This window comes from Episyrphus balteatus, chromosome 4 (genome assembly GCF_945859705.1).
Source record: "Episyrphus balteatus chromosome 4, idEpiBalt1.1, whole genome shotgun sequence".
Lineage (NCBI taxonomy): Eukaryota > Metazoa > Arthropoda > Insecta > Diptera > Syrphidae > Episyrphus > Episyrphus balteatus.
The window spans coordinates 49,139,096-49,151,122 of record NC_079137.1 but is presented as its reverse complement, the minus strand read 5'-3'; the positions used below and the strand labels follow the sequence as shown (position 1 = coordinate 49,151,122).

The window sequence follows — 12,027 nt, the reverse complement described above, 5'->3', positions numbered from 1 at the left end:
CGTACATATCTATGGTGTTGTGCTAAAAGGGCCGATCTGCGATACATAACTATGAAGAATTTGCCTTTTATTATGCAACACTATCAATCACCTGTATCGCAAGTAAAGTAGGCTAATTTGGGATGATCCTGAACTTTACAGACAATTTGTCTGCTGAGGTTTGGACAGCCACCAAAGTCGCAAAACTTGTCTGATTTAAAAAAAAATTAAACGGCAATCGCTTTGTTAAGTCAAAATCTAGGTGCGATATGTTTTGTTTTTTTTTGTCTTAAAAAAAAAGTTATAGTCAAAAACCGCAAAAAACACCAAATATGGATGTACCATTGAAAGTGGTTGGGAAAAAATAAAAACTTTTTTCACATAAATAGGTACATAATAACATACATATTTTTTCCAAATTAAATACAGTTAGGAAATTATGTTAAAATTGTTTCTCATGAAATTTGCATCCAAATATAATTTTTTTTTAAGTGAACTTATCACACAAAAATCATTGAAACGTTAATTTCTGGCTATTTCAAAGAATCACCGTAATTTACTGTCGTGGTGCTATAATGTTCTTGCGATTTTAAAACAAGACTTTTATTTATTAAAGTCACATACTAATACTTTGTATATATTATTTATTGTGTCGTTTAGTGTATACTTTATATTTATATAAGTCGTGTATATAATAAGAGTGTAAGCTTAGTACATAATTTATAAAGCTAAACAGATACTGAAATTTCAATTTCAATCTGTTAATTATTCATCATTATCATCATAAAAAAGTAAAACAAATTTAAAAAAAAAAATGTATAAATTTGCATCTCCTTATGCATCTCCTGCATTTTCTTCACATACATCCATTGATTCCATTCCACCTTCGATAGCATGCATATGTTGCTTAAGATCCTCAGCCAAAGTATGTTCTGCCAATGCAACAGGATCTTCATCTCCAATAATAATCTCCTCTGGATCGGGAGCTCTGGGAAGGAATGATTCATTTGGATAAATTCTATCGAAAACATCTTTAGCATTTTGAATAGATGAATCATAATCAATTTCGAAGAATGGTCCACATGTCGATAGCAATCTAGGAATTTGATTTACCGAAGTGGTTTCAGTTTGTTGACATATTTTGCATCGTTTAATAAGGAAATAAGCTGCAAAGAGTAATTTTGGAGAACCTGCGATCTCGTTATTGAATACTTGTTTAGCAAATGGTTCTAAATCAGCTTCAGGATCATTAGATATAGCCTCAGCAGTGATGTGAATCAAATCTGCAAGAAATAAATAATTTTTGATCATTTATACCTTCGTGATCTTTTTCATAATATCTCAAATCCTAAGCAGGCTTTAGGTCGGTATTGAATGTTCTTCGCTTTTTTTGCGAATATTCACTTTCTACTATATCTGATCTGTGACCAGTTATACGATTCTTGATTTTTGCATTGAAGTTTTTACATAAAATAAACATATTGTTTGTTCCATCTCCTAAAAATTTTATCTTATAGACTATATTATTTGATTTTACATTTTTGGCCATTTTTCCTTTTAAGTTTGAAAACAATAAAGTTCTTAAAATATATACTGGTTTAAAAGCTATCCTTACAATTTGGAATATAAAGAACACTCTTATAGAAAAATTTTAAAGCACATTTGCTACTAAATTGGTCTGAACCAATGGATTAAAGTATTGATTCAATAATGTTCGTACTAAATTGATAGGAAAAGAATTTGATAGTAATTTGATAAAAATTTGATAATGTTACTGACATCTAATACTCTTTTAATAAAATTTTTGGACGTATTAATAATAACATTTTGAAGCTGGTTAAAATTAAAATTTATAAGACGACCTTAAGATGTTGGTTTTTTATACTAATCAAATATCAATCGATTATATTTTCTTATAAACAGCACATCTTTTCTCACGAACCAGACCTCCGAGAGACTTTTAGTTTTCAGTTATGAATAGAGCTTAAAGAGACCTTTCTTTTGATGTCTCACTCGATTAATTTGGAGGAAATTTTTTAAAATTGAGTTTTTTTTGGCAAGGGGTTAACCTTGATTTTTTCTCAAAAATCAGAAAAAAATAAATTTGTAATTTTTATACAGCAATGCATAGGTCTATTCACACAGTCACAGTTAGAGTTGGATCACCTTGACTAGATTTAAGAATAATAAAAATGTCATCGACATAATTTTGTTATAATTTTTGGTTTGTGGAGTTTTATCAAAAACATCGTCCAATAAAGCTAATTTGCTAATACTGGAGAAGCAAGAATACCCAACCCATTGGAACTCCTAGTTTCTTGAAATAATTCCAAATAATTGTTATCAACACAAAACCTTAAGATTTCTATTATTGAATTTCGTAATTCTGGTATGATCTTTAATTTTATCCCAACTTTTTTAACCAATTCTAGCACCAATGGAATAGGAATATTAGTAAACAATAAGACAACATCAAATGAAACAAGAATATTATCATGTTCCAAAATGATTTGTGAAACAGTTGAAATAAACGTTCTTAATAGACCGGGCGGCCACTGCAGAAACGCTCAACTCATCCAGCTAAAGAAAATTTCAAATGGGAAGTGAAAGAGGGCTATTAGTAGTTACGAAAACCACAGGTCTTCCCGTTCGCATCCTGGCACGATTGGCGTGGATAAGTGCATTGTGCATCTCATAGAGTTAAAAGACAATATTGGTGTCAAATTAAAGGTAATATTGTCAGCTATCAAAATTCAGAGGTCTTCCGGGTGAAAGTCTGGCAGTTTTGTCATGCACCCCGTTTTAAGGTTAGAAGCGATGAAAGTGAGTTTTTTCATAAAGTCTTGTTTTTTGGTATTTTGGTCGATGAGTTAAGGAGTTGTTTCACTATAAAATAAAAATAAGAGTTATTAGCATTTAAATATAAAACGATGTTTTGGAAAAAGCTTGATAGGTTATTAACAATGACCCAAAGTATATGCAAAACTACGAATATTTCACGAAAAAGTCTCAAATAATACGCTGCGCCCCTTACAACTTACCGAATTAAAAGGCGAATTTAATTTCAAATTAAAGCTAATAATGTCTTTTTTTGAAAACCAGAGGTCTTCCAAGCCAAAAATTGGAAGTTAGGTCACGCAGCTTGTTTTAAGGTTAGGATCGTTTTTCACTTATAACGTTCCTCCAAGCTGGGGGGTGAAATGTCAAGATGTGGCTTGGAAGACCTCTGGTTTTCAAAAAAAGAAATTATTAGCTTTAATTTGGAATTAAATTCGCCTCTTAATTCGGTAAGTTGTAAGGGGCGCAGCGTATTATTTGAGACTTTTTCGTGAAATATTCGTAGTTTTGCATATACTTTGGGTCATTTTTAATAACCTATCAAGCTTTTTCCAAAACATCGTTTTATATTTAAATGCTAATAACTCTTATTTTTATTTTATAGTGAAACAACTCCTTAACTCATCGACCAAAATACCAAAAAACAAGACTTTATGAAAAAACTCACTTTCATCGCTTCTAACCTTAAAACGGGGTGCATGACAAAACTGCCAGACTTTCACCCGGAAGACCTCTGAATTTTGATAGCTGACAATATTACCTTTAATTTGACACCAATATTGTCTTTTAACTCTATGAGATGCACAATGCACTTATCCACGCCAATCGTGCCAGGATGCGAACGGGAAGACCTGTGGTTTTCGTAACTACTAATAACCCTCTTTCACTTCCCATTTGAAATTTTTTTTAGCTCGATGAGTTGAGCGTTTCTGCAGTGGCCGCCCGCTCTATAACATTATATTTAGAGTTATATTATTTAAAATTTTAACGATGTGTTTTTATAACTCATAACATGGAGAGAAGAAAAAATCGGCTTTAAGACTGGGTTCCCTTTTTCAGCAAAGTCAAATCTCATGTAAAAGCATTTGTGTGTATTAGTGAATGTGTTTCGCTCTCTCGCCATCGAATTCTCTGGTTTTTTACTCTCAGGATGTTGGTTATGGTTTTCATTCATTGTCTCTTTGTGAGATCGCCATCGCACTCACGCGTGCGGGGTGACATGCAAATGGATGTAGGTATACTACATAGATCTTTATATGGATATGGTGTTTGTGGACGAAAACTGGTTTGAAATTCAATATTTTCATGAAAGATTTCTGGAGTGTATACCTATTTATTTTTGAAATGAAAACTTGTTTTTATGTTGCTGTTGTGGATGGCATTTGAGTTTTTTGTGTATCAGAGAAATTTTTTGCATTATAATAATAATTATAGTTGTTCAGCGGAGAAGCAGGTAGAGGATGTGTTATATGGGTGCATTGATATAATATACTTGACAGTATCCTTTGTGTAGTTTGTATAAAAATATGAGTAGATGCGCAGAAGGATTGGTTTTCAGGTTCTTGCTCACTTTTCAGTTGTTCTTCGTTGAGCAATTTTTTATCTCGCACACGCGCGTGCCGGCTGACATGGAAATGTATTTACTTACAATATATAGAATGTTTAGGTTCTTATCTATATGTTGTTTGAGGATGGACTCGATATCAATCCAATTTACTTTCAACACCTTTTTAATAAAGATTTTTTTAGAGTCACCAATGCAATGAACTCAGTTGAATCGATTTTGTTTTTTATTTACCTATACCTACATTATTAGGAAACAAAAATAAGGCAGCATTAATAACACTGGTCAACAAAATTGAACTTTTTTTTTGCCACAAGAACCAAGATATACTTTTCTATAGGTTTTTGATATGCTGAACTCGAATCTGAAGTCAAAAAAATTTGATTGGCCTCCGTTTTTGAGATATAACAGTTATAAAATGCTGAAAAACGTCATTTTGGCTCTTTTCTAGCTTCTGTTTTTATGTGGGGTAATTCATTATAAACAAATTTGTTGCCAATAGCATTTTTCTGATTGCGCATTCGAGTTCAGCAACTCAAAAACCTTTAAAAAAGTATATTTTGGTTCTTGTGGCAAAAAAAGTTTAATTTGTTTGGCCAGTGCTATTTCTGAGTCAAAGACCACTCCTTAAATTTTAAATATCTCGGGAAGTAAAAAAGATATCGGAAAGATTTAAACATTTTTTGAAAGAATAAAACCAGTTCTTATAGGAACCGTTACAAATTTTTTCATAAGGAACTACCCCACATAAAAACATAACCTCGAAAACAGCCAAAATGACGTTTTTCGGTATTTTCTAACGGTAATATTTCAAAAACGGAGGCCAATAAACATTTTCTGACTTCAGATTCGAGTTCAGCATATCAAAAACATATAGAAAAGTATATTTTGGTTCTTGTGGCAAAAAGCTTGTTGACCAGTGTAACTTATAAGTTACTTTTTTTTAAACCTTGAAATTAATTTTTCAACTATGTAATCAAAGTTTAGGGAAGTTTTCAAAAATAATTTTCAAGCTCAACACTTTGAAAAAAAAAAAATGATCTATTTTTTCAAACTGATATTTTATTTATAAATTCAGATAGGCATTAGCTACTTTTTTGCTTGTTTCCTCACAGTAGGTGTAATTTTAAAAACTTTGTTTTTGCTAAGGAAACATACTGAGCATCTTCACCTATTCAAAACTATTTCTATAAATACCATCAGGTGCATTCTAACCACAAATACACTTATATAACCCTTTACACATTCCCCCGCGAAAATATAACTATTATACCTACAAACCTACAAAAAAAAACCGAATCCGCAACATATAAACAAAGACTATGAAAAACAAAACGATATATTTATATTATATAACCCCGCACGCACGCGCGAGTGTAGTATAATAAACAATACAACCCAGAAATCAACCTAAATATAGAAATCAATCATTGTGCACAAGCACATGTCAAATGTCAATACACATTTTTACACACAAACAAATGCATACCACATATCTAATCCTTTACCTATATCCCCGCACGAGCGATGTGAATATTACACAATGCAAAGAATTTCGCTGACACCAAAAAAAAAAAAACCCAAAAGTGTCAACTCGCAACAGCGGGTGCGATATTATAAACACGAAATGAATTGTTAGAAAAAACCCAAGAGTCAACAAGAACAAAACAACCCTTTTTGAAAACAAAAGATAATGATCTTGCAAAAAATATCTACTATCTACCTACTCTCTGCAGCATCTTCATAATTTCATGAATGATTTCTGCCTGCCTGAGTGAGGAAATAGGAAAAAAAAAAAAAAGTACATATTATGTAAACACAAAAAACAAAAACAAAATATAACGAGAAAATGAGAGCGCAAGAGCAAGTTTTTTTTCAATAAATAGAAAAGAACAGAAAAAAAGAGTTCATCAGCGCCAGCTTATGCGTGGCATTCTTTTGAACTAAATTTGCATGTGTGCGTGATCAATGGAATTTTCAAAGTAAAAAAAGCTAAAATAGACACTTTTTCAACAATTTATATTAAAAATACTGTGAGCAAAAATATATATTTTTTTTTTGAAACTGATTTGAAATATAATGAAAAAAAATAATAAAAATAAATTGTGGATGCTTCCCCTGCCCCTTCCTCAAAAACAGAATGCAAATATTGGTTTATTAAAATCAAATTTTTAGTGTGTAAATAAAAAAAATATTTTTTTTTGGCAAACGGGTTGCATGAACAACTTTATTAACTTCTCATTAAAAAATACAAAAACATTTTAAAAAATAATCACGCTTTGCCCCACGACCAAAATGCTAAAAAAGTGCATTTTGACACCTTTCCTTCAAATTAACCGTTCAAACTAACTTCAAATTAAATTTTAGAAATTTTATTGGATTCTCCTAATTTCCCTTCATTGTTTTCTTTTTGTTTCATCTAAAAACACTAATAAACGGTAAAGTTATTCTAAGAAGAGTGAGTAAAAAAACATGAAATTACAACAAATTAACGAAGCTTTTTTTCTAATAAAAAAAAAAAAAAAAAAATCTGTTTCGCGTACTGCATGAAAACACATTTGATCATTATAAAACAAAAAAAAAATAAATAAAAAGTTTATAAACAACGGTGCCCCAACCAAAATTCTGATTCAATCTAAATTTGCAGGAAAAAAATCATTTTCGACCCTTATAAAAATCGCACAAGAAATGTTTCTAAAATTTAAATGATGCAAAAATATTTGTACGTTTATTACCTTTTCAAAAAAGTACGTTTCATAAGATTATCTTATAAACTGCAAAAGTTATACAACAATTAGTCAACCGTCTTCCATTAAAATGCTATGGAAACCCCCCCTTAATGGAACATTTTGTGTATATATTTTTGGTGGTCCATAAATCTTAGGACTATTGGCAGTATAAGTCGTCATACATTAATTATAATAATAATTAATTCAATTAAAAACGAAACGCATATGGAGTTGAGGTCACTTAAACGTTTTAATTGAATTATATTCAATCACTCCGCTTAAAAATAAAAATAATTTTCATTATTTTTTCTTCCTTTGTTTATTTAATAGTCTGACCACGGGCAATTGTTTTTTGGTGCAAGAATGTAACCATGTTCTCCTAAAATATTAAAATTCACAGTCTATTCAGGTTGTGTCTATATTCATGGACCAAAATTTTGCGTCTTAGTAGGGGTATGACGGTATCTAACTGATGAGCCCACTGTCATACCTGGGAGAAACGCATATGGAGTTGAGGTCACTTAAACTTTTTAATTGAATTATATTCAATCACTCCGCTTAAAAATAAAAATAATTTTCATTATTTTGTCTTTCTTTGTTTGTTTAATATCTAATTAAATGTAATTATTTCTGAATAAATATTTTATATGGTTATTATCAGGGAAAGGATTTTTATGAACTTAAAAAAAAATTAAAAAAGGCAAATAAAAATCAAATAAAAGGCATTTATTAAATAAAAAGAAAAAAGAGCTTGATATTTAATTATGAAAGTATTGAACTACAAAAATCTTTTTTAAGTTTTCAGGAAACAGCATCCTGCGATTGTCTTTAAAAGAAGCGCCTTAAATGAGCTGAAAGAACTCTCTACTTAAGTAGAAACGAATAGACCCGGTTTAAAATTGTTGAAGTTATCCACCATAATGTCGCCATTAATTACAGAATAAAATATAGGTTTTTCTTTCAAAATTTGTTGGGCACATCTATTGTGAGTTGACTTTAGAAGAGACAAAACTGACTTTATTGAGAAAAATATTGAAAAAAGACAAGTTAAATTTTTGTAATTAATTTTTTCACAAAATTCTGAGTTAAAGGACCATTTTTTTTTGGAGAATACCTTATTCAGTTTAATTGATTTTAATTTTACAGATAGGAATAAACTTTTGGCTTTGTGAAAATGTATGCCTTGGTAATGTATGTGTTGCCGTTGTGTTGTAATACTTTTTTTTTTTTGATCTAAAGTCGATTTGTGAGAAAATTGCTTCTACCGCCTAAACGATTTAATAATGTCCATCACTCCTATATATTTTTTTCTGTAAATAATCTGAATAATCTTTCGACGTCATTTAATGAAATTGAAGAAAAATTTTTGTTTTTATTTTTTAGTTTCAAAAAACAAAACGGGAACACCGGCAATTTTTAACGCATAGAGGTTAAATTATTTTTCATTACCGACGTTTAAGAACAGAAATCATCAAAATTATATCCACTAAAACATAATAAAACGATAAAATGCAAAAAAAAATCCAAATTTCTTGAATAAAAAAAAACGTTAAATTGTTAATTAAATGCTCGAAATTGTTTATATTGTCTTTATGCGTAGTTAATAACGTGTGAGCAGAACAAATAGCAAAATAAACAAGAAAAGTGACTTTAAACCGTGCAAAATGTTTAAAATTATTGAAAAAAAATTGCGAAAAAAATTTTGTTCCAAGTCGTACCGATAAATCCAAAAACTAATAATGCCAATCGATTTCTCGGGTTCGAAATAAGGGAAAATAGTGAATGGTGCACATGTCTAATATTTCGACTTGCACAGTGTAATTATAATTTAATTTTTTCTATTTTCGTAACATTTTTTGTTATATCGTAATTTTATTAGATTTTTGTATTTATGTATTAGATTTTTTGGAATTTTTTCCAATTTAAGAACATTCAATACCGACCTGAAACCCGCTTAAAATTTAAGATAATTTATTTTTATTTTTTACTACAAATCTAAAATAAATCCAACTTACATAATCCTTTGGGACATGTTCCAGAATAATGCGACAGTTGAAGTAAAATCGCTCCTCTGCTACTATCCGCGCTGTCAATCAGTCTTATTACATTCACTCCACCGCCACCCGAATTCTGATCTTCATTACCAATCGGAGTCGAAGTAATATAAACACCTCGAACTAAATTACCACATTTATGTTGTCCTTCAATCAAACAATTACTTGGAATAACTCCCTGCGGCATACTTCCACTCGATACAACTAAATGTTTTGCATCTAAAATATGCCCATCAACTTGTAAAGTAATTGCATCTTCTTTCGTTGAAACAACATTAACTTTTCTCTTTAAACAATAAGTCCCACCAAATACAGCACACAATCGACAAAAGCATTGTGGTATTTCACCACATCCATACATTGGAAATAGAAAAGGACTATTTCCATATCTACCTAAACTTTGTAAATAGTTTTTCATCTTTTCAACTCCTTCATTGAGTGGAGTTGTCTCATTGCACATGGCAATTGAATTCATTACACAATGAATAATCTTTTCAGTAAGTTTGTTAGCCTGCAAATATTCAAGAAATGTCTTATCTTGATATTTGAGGAATTCTTCAGACTTATCATCGAAACCCATACAACTTGTAAGGAGTTTCATCAAAAGACGTTTCTCAACAATCGAGAGGTCTTTTGTGTTAAAGACATCAGTTCGAGAAGAAGGCACATTCAACAACTCTCCGTTGTAGAGTGTTGAGATTCGATCGATAGCACGAAATTCGGCGTAACGACAAATATTCGAAGAGACTAGTAACTCAACGAGTTTGCCAGCAGAAAATAATAGTTTTGGTGTTAAATCGATGTTAAATTTACGGGAATTCTTTAATATTTTTGATTGAGTCCAATTGTCTTCGTTAGTTGATGGTATTTGGTTGTCATTGTCGACTTGTTCTTCTTCAGATGACGTAGGAATTAACCAATTTTGTTTGGTAAATGCAATTTCATTTGTTTCTGTGGTAATGTTATTTGCAAGGAATGATTGAAAGTTTTCCAAATTAAATGAAGCCCAACAACTGCCATAGAAATCATTTGGATCGACATGGAGGACTGTTTTGCCAATGCGACTTGCAGCAGCTGCTACGGCAGATTCGGTGAATCCTGATATTGATTTTTTTTTGTTAGATTTTAAGTCTTGATTTGTGATATAAATTAAAAAGTTTTTTGTTTGCTTACCAGTTCCTACAACAACCAAGTCGAATTCTTTAGAAAGTTCTTCATCCATGGTTTTGTTTGGTTTAAAAAATTTTTAATTTTAATATGATTTTTTTTAACTTTTTATCGCAACTTGAATTTTATTAGATGAATTTTTTTTTATTATTTATGAAATGAGTCATCACAACAAAAAAATTATTTGACAGTTGACAGATGTGTCAGTGTTTTGGGAATGTGTTCATAAATTCAATTTCGAAAAATTCGGTTTTTACAAGAGATTTAGATGGGATCTTAAGGGCATAACCAAAGGAGTGCGTCAAAGCCACAGTACACATAATGAGGTAATACCCTTCAAGCAAGAAAACCGAGCTCAGAAAAGACACTCCAACCTCAAAACTCAAAAAACGAGGTTGCACTCACACACTTGCAATTTTTGTGTATGAACACAAAGTCGAAGGAGAAATCGTGGTGAAAATACCATATATGCAATCAGCTCCGCGGTGATTATAATTTCCATACTAATTTGAGCCACCGTGGGACCCGTTTCGTAGTTGAGGTCGGACTCACGTTGAAGCCGATTCGGACCGAGGTCGGACTCGTTTGCTTGAAGGGTATCTACCGAAAGTTGTCAAAATTTGTTTGTCAAAAATGGGCACCAATCTGTCAGGTCAGCCTTTAATTTTTAAATTTCAATCGCAGTAAACAGGAAATTTGTTTTTGTTTTAATAATTTATAAAATGTCATTTGAAAAAATTATAAAAATAAAAAAAATTTCTTCGTGTTTCTTCTCCGAAAATGGTCAATAATTGTTAAAAAAGTAGTGGTGTGCTGGGTTATTCCCTTTTTGAGCGTTTTTCGTCGGTAATTTAAAACAATTAAGAATTACGGTGTGTACGCATGTAGACGCTATTGAAGTAATACTTCTCACTCAGAGAAATTCACATATAGTAGGTACATAACATAACAAAACAACAATTAAAAGCTTGGCCACAGCAAAGGGTGCGATAGCGGTACGGGTACTGTATGAAAATAATTTCAAACTGACACATCAACGTTCAGATGTGGAATTTTTTTTAATACAAATATCGTTACCACTACTCGTACCGCTACCGCATACCCTCCGGTTTGGCCAATCCTTTATTTGTTTTGTTTTTGCGTAAAGGCTTAACTACATTCACCACTTTTTGAAAAAGTACAAAAGTGAAAATATTTTTTTTCTCGCTAGCGGATTTTTTTTGTAAAAGATAGTTTACAAATTGATTTTTGGACGAAAAAATAATCATTCTGTATCATTTGTTTTAATTTTCTAGCCCGAAAAACCATACAAAAATGCGTTTGAAAATTTTCACTTTTGTACTTTTTCACTTTTTGAGCCAATGTAGTTAAGGCTTAAAACTACTTAGGTATTTTCTGATGTTTTTTCTTGAATTTTTTTTATTTGTATTTTTATTATTTTTACTTTCCTATAAGCCCGATGGTATTTTTTTATTAACATGTTCGCTGTTGACTTTGGAGACTTCAAAATTCTTCGTTTCGCTTCACCTGCGTACTAGGCTTTATAGCATGATGTGTCAAAACCTTTAAGGCTTGGCCACACCGGAGGGTATGCGGTAGAGGTACGGGTAGCGGTAACGATATTTGTATGAAAAAAATTCCACATCTGAACGTTGATATGTCAGTTTGGAATTTTTTTCATACAAGTACCGTTACC

General features: G+C 31.1%; 1 protein-coding gene across 1 annotated transcript; it reads right to left on the bottom strand.

Annotated features, from left to right (window-relative positions):
• Positions 1 to 606: 606 nt before the first annotated feature.
• Positions 607 to 10,505, bottom strand: LOC129918575 (rab proteins geranylgeranyltransferase component A). The gene is made up of 3 exons (XM_055999186.1): positions 10,338 to 10,505; positions 9,126 to 10,262; positions 607 to 1,262 (listed from the first exon to the last, which is right to left on the bottom strand). The coding sequence occupies exons 1-3, from the start codon at positions 10,384 to 10,386 to the stop codon at positions 814 to 816; spliced, it is 1,635 nt and encodes a 544-aa protein (XP_055855161.1). The 5' UTR covers positions 10,387 to 10,505; the 3' UTR covers positions 607 to 813.
• Positions 10,506 to 12,027: the final 1,522 nt, after the last annotated feature.

Bases quoted from the DNA above. Each gene is read 5' to 3' on its own strand.
- LOC129918575 (XM_055999186.1), bottom strand. From the start codon at position 10,386: ATGGATGAAGAACTTTCTAAAGAATTCGACTTGGTTGTTGTAGGAACT. The intron at 10,263-10,337 runs GTAAGCAAACAA...AATCAATATCAG, and splicing joins CTTGGTTGTTGTAGGAACTG to GATTCACCGAATCTGCCGTA. The intron at 1,263-9,125 runs GTAAGTTGGATT...TATTTCTTGCAG, and splicing joins AACATGTCCCAAAGGATTAT to ATTTGATTCACATCACTGCT.